We start from the raw sequence: 12,465 nt of genomic DNA on the forward strand, positions 1-12,465 counted from the left end.
TTCTGAGTGACAGGGGAGGGGGGGGGCTTTGCATAGGCACTTTGTTGTGTTTTTTTTGTGAGACTGGAAAAAAATGTCCATAATGTAATGAATATTATTAACCCATTCCCATGCTTTTAAAATAACAGCTCTACTCCTGAACAGTATAGATCCCTTCTGTTCCCGGCTCTGAATCTGTTCCTTGATAAAAGTTGTTTTCCGTTCTGTTCCTTGAGCCGGTTCTAAAACCTGCTTCTGATATCTGAGTAAGAAAAAAATTGTGGTGACCATACCAACCATTAAAATATGGCAATATTTTGCTAATGCAGGGATATGACTACTGAACATCTAATCAAATGGCTACCCAGACTACTTGCATTGCCGCCGCCACCCCCCCTCTTCTTTTACACTGCTTCTACTCTATCTATGCATAAGTCACTTTAATAACTCTACACACATGTATATTACCTTGACTAACGGGTGCCCCAGCACATTGACTCCGTACCGGTACCCCCTGTATATAGCCTCGCTATTGTTATTTTACAGCTGCTCTTTAATTACTTGTTACTTTATTTCAATTTTTTTTAAACTACATTGTTGGTTAGGGGCTTGTAAGTAAGCACTTCACTCTTAAGATCTACAACTGTTGTATTCTGCGCATTTGACAAATAACGTTTGATAATGCTCTTTGGGCATGGTCTTTATTTCTATGTTGGTTTTCAGGGGAAATACAAGGAGCTTGGCTTACCAAACTATATAGCATCAGAAGTTGCTGAAATCGCTACTATCTGCAAACTTCCCACTGTTTATCAGGTAACACACACTGAAAGCCTGCATCTGTCACTCACCACATTGCCTTCATTCAAATTACAGAACAATGTTATGTTTTTAAACTATTACAATAGATTAAACAGTAATAATAGGATAAACATTGTTATTCACAATGAAAACATTATTTGACGAGATTACCTTTACTCTAGATACAATAAATCATTACCTTTGGATGATTCATGTGTTCCATCTCAGGTACTGGAAAATGTCACTTCCAGGATAGTGAGCTTGTTCAGAAGACCCTGGAGACAGTGTATGGCTCAGACAAGCAGACTATGACATATGCTGCTTTACACTGGATGTACCACCACTCCCATCTCAATGTAACAAGCCACATGCAACAAGAACAGGGACAACCCACTATCAGCTAGTCACTTTGATTTTAAAGCTACAATATGTACCTTTTTGGGCAAACCAACCAAATTCACATAGAAATGTAGGCTATAGATCTGTCAGTCCCATTGAAAGCAAGTCTAAGTAGTAAATCTGTTTCATGCGCACCATTTCTATGCTTCCCGTTAAGTTGAGTTTTTGCGTGTTTTACTTTCGGTTTTGTACACCAGCTTCAAACAGCTGAAAATACAATATGTTTGGTTACGGAAGATATATTACACAGCCGTTTAGATGGTAAAATGATTCTCTACACAATGACTGCTTATTTTGTCACAAACTGAAATTAGGTGAACTATTAGAATTTCAGCAAACAGGAAATGGAAGGATTTTTACATATTCCACCTTTATATGAAAGAAAATTAAATCAATTTAACAATAGGTTGAACATGACAATTGCCACTCAATGTCAGCAGTACCAGCTACAATTACCACCATACATTTTTAGTTAGTTAGACGTATGTAGTGAAAATGGTTGGGTCCTCTTGCACCTGGGTTTTGTCGCCACTGTTCCAGAGGGATTTGGGATACAGTGTCATCATTGGAATGCCCTGCATCGAGCAGCTGCAGCAGAACCCATTTGCCTCGGAGGGCCCTCTAGATGAGCGGGTGGTGGAGGCCTTCCAACAGGTCTGGGACCTGGTAGCCCCATTTACCTCTGCTAGAGGTTTCAAAAACCCATGGTCATCTGATTGACTATATCGACATTATCCACAAACCATATAACAATTGGCTAATTGTACAGTGAGATTTTTCGTTATCAGATTGATGCGAGTATTCATTAAAACAAACTACGAAAGGCACAGATTACTTTGATCTTGTATATTCTAATGGTGAGCAATTCATGTAAATTCAATGAATTAGGGAAAAACATTTTCTGGAGGCTGTGTCTAATCAACTGGAGAACAATGGGAGTATTTTATCGTCACTGATCTGCCATGGCCGGTGCGTTTGTAAGGATCAAAATGTGGCTAACAATTTTACATAGCTGGCAATTTTAAAGCTATACTATGCATAAACAATTCCAACTAAACATTGTTTTTTTGTGGGATGTTTTATAAGACACAACCAAGCAAACTATTTTAGTTTGTACTGTTGTATTTGAGTGGACGACAAAAGATGTATAAAGCACAAAATGTATGTTCACAAGATTCAATGGGTAACATACCAGAAATCTAGCATTTCATAGGCAAAAGGAAACACTTGAAGGTTGAGACATTAAAACATACAGGTCACACAGTATTAAAATCCTAAGGTCTGAGAAGTCCATTAGTCTATCCAGATTCATTTCCCACCCCCTTCTTCCTCCTCTGTGTCATTATCCTGCATGGCCTCTTCCTCTTCTTCCTCAGCCAGCTTCTCAAAGTCGTTCGTTTCAGAGTTCCACATGCACTTGATCTGCACTCTGAATTCTGCCATCTCAATCCCAAAGAGTTTCTATATGGGAAAAATAATGGAACCATCTAGCAACTGTGGACTTGCAGAATGTCTCATAGGCCAATCAGGTGTAGACTGGGGGAAAGGTTTAGAACTCACCAGAATACGGGCCTGTTCAGGGGTTAGTGTGTCTCCCTCTTTGCACACGTAATGGTCTTTCAGTAGTGTCACCACTCCTACAACAAAACAATGGGGTATAAGCCAACAATTGCAACATTTACTCTTTCCCCTTTGGAAGTAATCCTACGTAAACTTGACTAGTTATCGATGAGCTTCGGTTGTTAGATACGAGTTTGAAGTCTGTAGCAGAAGCAGAAAAAGTTCATTTAAATTAAACAAAGTGGGTCACTCGAGAGGTTACAGCCATCCTTTCATTGCAGACTTATGAAAGGTTTCTCTGAACATCAGAGACAGGTCTCACCTTTCTTGAGTGCTGTGGGGAGTCCCAACTGTCTCAGCTGTGGCTCCATGGAGTGAGGGAACTGTTCCAGGGGTCCTTCATCAAGTGTTATGGCCATCCCTGCCCTGTTTCCCGCTCGTGCAAAATCCATCTCTTTGAACTGGCTGAAATACCTGAAAAACATTTATCAAGAGAAAAACAGCTTATATGAAACTACCATTGAGGGCAAGGAATCAGTCGAAGCACCAGATGAAAAAAATAAAACTACATTTAATGACGGTACATCTTTAATGGAAATGCAAGACATAGGTTTACTTACTCTTGTACCTCTTCCTTGGTTTTATTTGTGAATAACACACCCACTTCTCCCCTCAGAAACCGGCTGACCTACAAAATAAGCAGAGACCAACATTAATTCAACTCCTTGAAATGTGTCTTTGTGCAAGCCAAATGTACAAGACCTTAACTCACGAGTCTACATAACTTCATCACAACAAATATAGCATACCTTGTGCAAATTGTCTTTGTACTCGCTTGTTGGTCCTTTACCTATAGCGATCATCATGACTTTGTTTTTGCCAAAAAAGAATCTGAAGAAGAAAAACATCTCATTGTCAAACCAGCTGCACCTACCTATACGCATAACACATCATGGGTAATGAGTAATGAGAACCAGGCTGCTTAGACCTGTGTTGTGTGTGTTCTTACCGACTGTGTTTCCAGGCTGTCCTGATGTCTTTCAGTTTGTTGTTCCTCATGTTTGCCACAGAGAAGATGAACAGATGCTTGTAAATGTCCACACATTTCCGCAACTATAAAGACATGGACATACAGATACAGACCATTAGTCAAGCGTTTATTAGCTGGGTACCGATGTCAGACAGAAAACAACTTAGCTAGGAAGGATTGATGGGTATCAGTATACGTAGTTACCTCTTCTATTAAGTTCTGTTTAGTTTCCAGTCCCTTCTTGGCTGTTTTTGTTAGTGAAACTGAAGAGGTGAAAAACACAAAACAATCAGGTTGGATGCATACAGGACAACAAAGTATGTTCAGCATTAGCCATCTTAATAAACATAATTAGCTAGTTAGCTAACGTTAGCTTCGTAGCTAGCTGGCTCGTCTTTCACCTCTTGATGCAAGACATACCCTGGAAATGATATATTCGTGAACTATTACACGAAGCAATACACTAGACTATATATACGCTTAATCTAATGGACGAATGACATAAAAACATACCTTTCTTGTCTCTCTTTGACTTCGGCATGGTCCTCACGTTGTGTAGACCTATGGAGGAAAAGGACCCCACGTGTTTCTGTCTGTTGAATATAGCGGTCCAAAATATGCCTACAAAAAAAATGAATTGTTGCGTTTCCCGAGCTTATTTTCTGCTACATAATTGACTTGAAATAAAATATTGACTTTGATAATATAAATACATGATTTAATCATCTGGATTAACAATGCAAAATAAATGTGCTTTATGGACATGGTCTCTTTTTCCCCAGTAGATGGAACCCTGCAAACATGAGAGGGCGCACCTCATAATAAGTGCTATAACAAGCACACAGAAATCATGATAAAGCCATTAAAAGTTATTATGGTGTGACAGAAATGATGATTTATTTTTATTCTGTTGTTTTCTATTGAATATAAATATTGTACCTCTTTTGCTCCATAAAGCACATAATGCGCTGCAATGACAAAAAAATATTGACAGGTTGGAGAGGCCAGCAGTCTCACTTGAATGAGGTGTCTGTGGTGTGCACTTGCAAGTAAAGGGTGTTTTTCACACTAAAATATGATTCAATGTAGACTAATTAATTAATGCTTTAAACAGACATGGATACAGTGGCTGTTGCCTGCTGTGTTTATTTTTTTATTTTTTTATTTCACCTTTATTTAACCAGGTAGGCTAGTTGAGAACAAGTTCTCATTTGCAACTGCGCCCTGGCCAAGATAAAGCATAGCAGTGTGAACAGACAACACAGAGTTACACATGGAGTAAACAATTAACAAGTCAATAACACAGTAGAAAAAAAGAGAGTCTATATACATTGTATGCAAAAGACATGAGGAGGTAGGCGAATAATTACAATTTTGCATATTAACACTGAAGTGATAAATGATCAGATGGTCATGTACAGGTAGAGATATTGGTGTGCAAAAGAGCAGAAAATTAAATAAATATAAACAGTATGGGGATGAGGTAGGTAAAATTGGGTGGGCTATTTACCGATAGACTATGTACAGCTGCAGCGATCGGTTAGCTGCTCAGATAGCAGATGTTTGAAGTTGGTGAGGGAGATAAAAGTCTCCAACTTCAACGATTTTTGCAATTCGTTCCAGTCACAGGCAGCAGAGAACTGGAACGAAAGGCGGCCAAATGAGGAGTTGGCTTTAGGGATCATCAGTGAGATACACCTGCTGAAGCGCGTGCTATGGGTAGGTGTTGCCATCGTGACCACTGAACTGAGATAAGGCGGAGCTTTACCTAGCATGGACTTGTAGATGACCTGGAGCCAGTGGGTCTGGCGACGAATATGTAGCGAGGGCCAGCCGACTAGAGCATACAGGTCGCAGTGGTGGGTGGTATAAGGTGCTTTAGTAACAAAGCGGATGGCACTGTGATAAACTGCATCCAGTTTGCTTAGTAGAGTATTGGAAGCTATTTTGTAGATGACATCGCCGAAGTCAAGGATCGGTAGGATAGTCAGTTTTACTAGGGTAAGTTTGGTGGCGTGAGTGAATAGAAAGCCGATTCTAGATTTGATTTTATGTTGGAGATGTTTGATATGAGTCTGGAAGGAGAGTTTACAGTCTAGCCAGACACCTAGGTACTTATAGATGTCCAAATATTCTAGGTTGGAACCATCCAGGGTGGTGATGCTAGTCGGGCGTGCGGGTGCAGGCAGCGAACGGTTGAAAAGCATTTGGTTTTACTAGCGTTTAAGAGCAGTTGGAGGCCACGGAAGGAGTGTTGTATGGCATTGAAGCTCGTTTGGAGGTTAGATAGCACAGTGTCCAAGGACGGGCCGGAAGTATACAGAATGGTGTTGTCTGCGTAGAGGTGGATCAGGGAATCGCCCGCAGCAAGAGCGACATCATTGATATATACAGAGAAAAGAGTCGGCCCGAGAATTGAACCCTGTGGCACCCCCATAGAGACTGCCAGAGAACCGGACAGCATGCCCTCCGATTTGACACACTGAACTCTGTCTGCAAAGTAGTTGGTGAACCAGGCAAGGCAGTCACTAGAAAAACCGAGGCTACTGAGTCTGCCGATAAGAATATGGTGATTGACAGAGTCGAAAGGCTTGGCAAGGTCGATGAAGACGGCTGCACAGTACTGTCTTTTATCAATGGTGGTTATGATATCATTTAGTACCTTGAGCGTGGCTGAGGTGCACCCGTGACCGGCTCGGAAACCAGATTGCACAGCAGAGAAGGTACGGTGGGATTCGAGATGGTCAGTGACCTGTTTGTTGACTTGGCTTTCGAAGACCTTAGATAGGCAGGGCAGGATGGATATAGGTCTGTAACAGTTTGGGTCCAGGGTGTCTCCCCCTTTGAAGAGGGGAATGACTGTGGCAGCTTTCCAAACCTTGGGGATCTCAGACGATATGAAAGAGAGGTTGAACAGGCTGGTAATAGGGGTTGCGATAATGGCGGCGGATAGTTTCAGAAATAGAGGGTCCAGATTGTCAAGCCCAGCTGATTTGTACGGGTCCAGGTTTTGCAGCTCTTTCAGAACATCTGCTATCTAGATTTGGGTAAAGGAGAACCTGGAGAGGCTTGGGCGAGTAGCTGCGGGAGGGGGGGGGGGAAGCTGTTGGCCGAGGTTGGAGTAGCCAGGAGGAAGGGATGGCCAGCCGTTGAGAAAAGCTTGTTGAAGTTTTCGATAATCATGGATTTATCATGGATTTAACATACTATTTATCTTATGCTCTGCACAGAGCCATGTATTCTGTCAAGGGAGCAACCTTGCAGCGAGATATAGGGATCTGGTTTGAGGCGTTGCATGGATCAACAGACACAACAGCTGCAGTAGTGCATTTATTGAGCATTATTCAGCAGGGAGTGGGGTGGGTGCTTGACTTGTCAAATCTGGGTCACAGTGGTATGTTACATCATATCAGCCATTTCCCATTCTCATTCCATCTCTCTTTCCTTCCCATCCGCTAGGCTATGTAAGTGATCATGTGGTGATGAAGTTGAGAATTACTGTGGTGATTTATACAAGGCTTAAAATGATGAATCTCCATCACCCATAGTTGTATCTGTGAACCTGAAGTGAGAAATGCAGTGGCAAGAGGTGAAATCCCAGATAGACAAGCTATTAGGCCTATCTGGCTCCTACACACACAAGCACCTAGTGATGGTGTACCAAACATAAACAAATGAAATGGAGCTGTGAGTGTGCATGTGTTATTTATATTCTTTGTAGACATCACTGATTCTCTTTAGCTTGTATGACTGAATATTTTCACCATATTTTCTCAATGATGCGACTGGATATAAATGTTCAAATTGAATCTAAAATCTCTGATGAAGTGTTGTCAAGTCTCCATCAACTCAGCTGATCCCAATGTATCGAATGAATTCAGTGCCAACAAAAATTGTATTTGAATCCCATCATTTTGAATTTATATTCAGATATTGAATTTGAATGTGTAATGCTCAAATTGAATCATTCATTTCATAAATTGAACTTGTATTTCATGATTTCAAACTGAATTGGATGAATTCAAATACAATTTATTTTGGCACTGACTTTTTTTGTGGGGGGACACTGAAATCACTCCATACCGATAACGGACACTACGTCAAAGCTAAAACAAAGATTTGATTGGTTAAAATGAGATCAGGTCATATTTGCAGGACTATTTGAAGCAGAAGGAAAATATAGTTTTGAATAGAGTACAGCTTATGTCAGAATTTACTTTTCGTAGCAGGCTAGGAGAACTTACGCAGCAAGTTATGAGAATTAGGTTGAGGTTAGGAAAAGAGTAAGGGTTAGCTAAAATGCCAAAATGTTCTACTTTTGACGTCAATTTGACATAAGCTGTATTCTAACCAGACATGATCGGAAAATATTTCAACAAAGCACATTTGAAATGTTCAGCTGAAGATGAAACAACTGGATGAAGAACATGAAGGAGCATTGGAAGTTTATTTTCAACAGGTTCAAAACACTTTCGCTAACAGTTAGCTTCAGCTAGCTAACGTTTTCATTTCTACTGCGTGCTGTTGTCTCTTGTCTGTTTACTTTATTGCGACCTTTATTGCGAACTGGTGGTTTCTGTTTTTTCCAGATGTGATGGTGTGAGGCACTCTACCGCAAATGATGAAACTAGGAAAGTTATTGATATATATAGTACTCTGCCCCCCCCCCCCTCTGTGTTGGCATTTCAGAGTCTCTCTTATCACTGGTATGCTGAAGGCACTCACTTTTTCTGCCTATCCCCTGACATATTATCTCTGTGTTTCTGGAAGATGTCTCCGCTTCAAAATCAAATTTTATTAGTCACATGCGCCGAATACAACAGGTGTAGGTAGACCTTACAGTGAAATGCTTACTTAGGAGTCCCTAACCAAACAATGCACTTTAATCAAATCTGGATAAGAGTAATTAAAGAGCAGCAGTAAAATAGAACCTTTTGAGGATCTGAGGACCCATGCCAAATCTTTTCAGTCTCCTGAGGGGGAATAGGTTTTGTTGTGCCCTCTTCACAACTGTCTTGGTATGTTTGGACCATGTTAGTTTGTTGGTGATGTGGACACCAAGAAACTTAAAGCTCTCAACCTGCTCCACTGCAGCCCCGTTGATGAGAAGGGGGCAATGCTCGGTCCTCTTATTCCTGTAGTCAGGATCAGGCCTACCACTGTTGTGTCGTCGGCAAACTTAATGATGGTGTTGGAGTCGTGCCTGGCCGTGCAGTCATGAGTGAACAGGGAGTACAGGAGGGGTCTGAGCATGCACCCCTGAGGGGCCCCTGTGTTGAGGATCAGTGTGGTGGATGTGTTATTACACACGCTTGGATGTTGGTCCACACCCTCAGGTTCAAACTCTACAAGACAGCACTGCTATTCATTCCTTGGGAGACCTGCCAGCTCCAAGACCTCTCCATCACTGTTGACAACTGCGTTGTGTCAACCTCCCGACTGTGAAGAACGTCAGACTGAGGTAGGCCGTCTTGGTGGATGTGCAATGAGGAGCCAGACAAGTATGCTAAGATGCAATCTGCTATTAACACAGGACAGGAGACAATATAGAGGACATGACAAGATGGAAATATCTCTCCTGTGTGTGCTGTTGCCTTGAGGAGGCATGGACAGAAGGTGGTAAAGCAGAAATAGTTTGTGGTTGTTTTAGTGTGGTAGTTGTGGTTGTGCTTTAGTAATCCACCGGGTGCGCTGTTGTGTTTGTTTATTTTCATTGTTGAAGTGTAACTGTTGAAAACTTTTGAAGTGTTAACACAGCCTCAGTTTGTGAAGATGAGATTTGATTTGATTTATTAGGATCCCCATTGGAAGATGCCAATGGCGACAGCTAGTCTTACTGGGGTCCGACACAATGAAAGACATTACAGACAAAAACAACTTTACCAATGACATTAACATGTATCGTGTGTGTGCATCTATCAGTTACATATACACTACTGGTCAAAAGTTTTAGAACACCTACTCATTCAAGAGTTTTTCTTTATTTTCTTCAACGACAAACTACTTCCCTTTACCACCTTCTACATTGTAGAATAATAGTGAAGACAACAAAACTATGAAATTACACATAAACAAAAAAAGTGCTAAACAAAAAAAAAAAAAATTATATTTGAAATTCTTCAAATAGCCACCCTTTGCCTTGATGACAGCTTTACACACTCTTGGCATTCTCTCAACCAGCTTCAGCTGGAATGCTTTTCTAACAGTCTTGAAGGAGCTCCCACAATGCTGACCACTTGTTGGCTGCTTTTCCTTCACTCTGCGGTCCTACTCATCCCACACTCATCCCATCTCAATTTGGTTGAGGTCAGGGGATTGTGGAGGCCAGGTCATCTGATGCAGCACTCCATCATTCTCATTCTGGGTCAAATAGCCCTTACACAGCCTGGAGGTGTGTTGGGTCATTGTCCTGTTGACAAACAAATGATAGTCCCACTAAACCCAAACCAGATGGGATGGCGTACCGCTGCAGAGAATGCTATGGTAGCCAACATTGAATTGATGTCTGTGTCCAGTGGGATCTATCACACATCTTTTTTTAGGACAACATTATACAGGCAGGTAGCTTAGTGTTTAGAGCATTGGGACAGTAATGAAAGGTTGCTAGATCGAATCCCTGCCTGGAGCTGACAAGGTAAAATTCTGTCATCCTTCCCCTGAGGCAGTTTAAATCACTGTTCCTTGGCTGTCATTGTAAATAAAAATGTGTTCTTAACTGACTTGCCAAGTAAAAAATAAATAATACTAATGATATTTTATTGCTTAATTTTAAACTTTAAAGATGTGTTTTCTGCACAGGGTGACTGGGAGCTCTGAAGCCCAAAGCACAGAATTATGAGAGAAAATACAGTTCCTAAAATTGATATATTAGCCCGCGAATTAGACAAGCCTACCTTGAAATAACAAATTGTGTCCACTTAAGGACATTATTTGAAAGGCCTATGCATTTTGGGAGTACTGTGTGTGCGCGCGTGCTTGTGTTTTTGCACGTGAGGGTACGTGACAGAGAATGGGAGGGTTGATGCATACAGTGCCCAGTTTAGCAGTTTGCTTGAATGACCCAGCGGCGCCACAAAGAGGCAGGGGTAGGGCTGTAGACTAGTCTGTCATCACACCGCGGTACCAGAGTCCGGAGAAAGAAACGCGAATAGGAGCAAAGACAGTGAGTGTGTCTAGAGAGAATGGGAAAGGGAGAAACTGAGCGCATAGGCCTACAGCATCAGCAGCATCTGAAAAAGCAGAGGCAAACGCACGGTGTGTCATATTCCTGCGTATAACAGAGGAGGATGGAGACTTTCCCGTTGCGCCAGAGATCTGGACTGATAAGATTATATGTTTGTGGATAGCCTACCAATAGGAAAAAGGTGTTTTCTGGAGGTTTGAGGACAGCGAAGGTCCATCACCTTCAACTGCCCCGTCAATCTAATTTCAAGGAGCCACATCGTAAGAAACTACCTAGAGAACTGGCATTTTGGAGGATATGATCGGTTTTATTGTTCAATTCATGCAGCAAAACAAAAAACAAAAGGTTTTATCATTTGTATGTTTACCAGTATGATGAACTCTTTTTTTGATTCTTCGTCTGCTGCTATGATTGATACAATTCCTGTCAGCGGTATGTCCACTGCTGGGACGGGCGCTGTAACCAGTGCGCTTCGAAATGACTTGGGGTCCAATATTCATGTCCTGAAGACTCTGAACCTGCGGTTTCGCTGTTTTCTTGCCAAAGTTCACGAATTAGAGCGGAGAAACAAATTATTAGAGAACCAACTGCAGCAAGCCTTGGATCAACAACGATACCAAGTATACACTCGTGAAGTAGCTGTCCAAACCGACTCTTCTGAATCCCGACTACCTGGTACCATTTGGAGTTTCACGCACGTGAGAAGACACGGAGAGCGCTATGAGACTCTCCAGGGCCCTGGTGTATCCTGGAATCATCCGGACGGTGTTGGGGTCCAAATCGATACCATCACCCCAGAAATACGAGCTCTGTATAATGTGTTGGCTAAAGTCAAACGAGAGAGAGATGAATACAAGAGAAAGTAAGTAGCCTACCAACAAACTACTGCACTCTGACAGTGACATCAGTGCGCATTTTGAATTGCAGCAGTTATAGGCCTGACGGATGATTTTTTTATTCAGGTAGGAATGAATGAAATACGCCATGGGTAGAGAAACTGCAACTCTCAATACCTCCCATTTGCCTATATTTTTTTAAAGAGGCAGTCAGCAGTTGAAACAATAACAAAGCTTTCTTATAGCCCCTGTTTCTGTCAAATGCAGAGGGATGGGGCTGGAGAAATGTAACCAAATTCATAGACAGAGCTATGGATGCAAGGACTGAACATACATTATATACGAACAATAGAGGCTATAAAGTGTTTAACATTGACTTTGTTTAGAAACATTGGAGTAAAACAAGCTGATATTTTGGGTTCTGATGGAGTACAACATTTGAACTGAGCTCAAATCAAATGTTATTTGTCAGATATACATGGTTAGCAGATGTTAATGTGAGTGCAGAGAAATGCTTGTGCTTCTAGTTCCGACCATGCAGTAATATCTAACAAGTAATCTAACCTAACAATTTCACAACAACTACCTTATACACACAAGTGTAAAGGAATGAATAAGAATATATACATACAAATATATGAATGAGCGATGGCCCAAACGGCTTAGGCAAGATGCAGTAG

General features: G+C 41.4%; 2 protein-coding genes across 3 annotated transcripts in view; one reads left to right on the plus strand and one right to left on the minus strand.

Annotated features, from left to right (window-relative positions):
- Window positions 1–2,280: 2,280 nt before the first annotated feature.
- On the minus strand, window positions 2,281–4,376 carry LOC124020187 (mRNA turnover protein 4 homolog). The gene is made up of 8 exons (XM_046335524.1): window positions 4,280–4,376; window positions 3,971–4,029; window positions 3,746–3,849; window positions 3,546–3,627; window positions 3,357–3,424; window positions 3,059–3,210; window positions 2,737–2,813; window positions 2,281–2,637 (listed from the first exon to the last, which is right to left on the minus strand). Exons 1-8 carry the CDS (start codon window positions 4,305–4,307, stop codon window positions 2,485–2,487), a joined length of 723 nt encoding a protein of 240 aa, XP_046191480.1. The 5' UTR covers window positions 4,308–4,376; the 3' UTR covers window positions 2,281–2,484.
- A 6,480-nt stretch (window positions 4,377–10,856) lies between these two features.
- The window catches only part of LOC124020198 (intermediate filament family orphan 2-like), a 69,251-nt gene continuing 67,642 nt past the window's right edge, over window positions 10,857–12,465 (plus strand). For both annotated transcript variants that reach the window (XM_046335531.1, XM_046335538.1), the window contains exon 1: window positions 10,857–11,811. In XM_046335531.1, coding sequence (XP_046191487.1) covers window positions 11,309–11,811 — 503 coding nt within the window. In that variant the 5' untranslated portion in view covers window positions 10,857–11,308. The remainder of the gene's footprint in view (window positions 11,812–12,465) is intronic.

This window comes from Oncorhynchus gorbuscha, linkage group LG03, assembly GCF_021184085.1.
Source record: "Oncorhynchus gorbuscha isolate QuinsamMale2020 ecotype Even-year linkage group LG03, OgorEven_v1.0, whole genome shotgun sequence".
In the NCBI taxonomy this organism is placed as follows: domain Eukaryota; kingdom Metazoa; phylum Chordata; class Actinopteri; order Salmoniformes; family Salmonidae; genus Oncorhynchus; species Oncorhynchus gorbuscha.

Coding starts and splice junctions, on each gene's coding strand:
- LOC124020187 (XM_046335524.1), bottom strand. CDS start 4,307: ATGCCGAAGTCAAAGAGAGACAAGAAAG. Junction 3,850..3,970: donor AACAGAACTTAATAGAAGAG/GTAACTACGTAT, acceptor ATGTCTTTATAG/TTGCGGAAATGTGTGGACAT. Junction 2,638..2,736: donor CTGAACAGGCCCGTATTCTG/GTGAGTTCTAAA, acceptor TTTCCCATATAG/AAACTCTTTGGGATTGAGAT.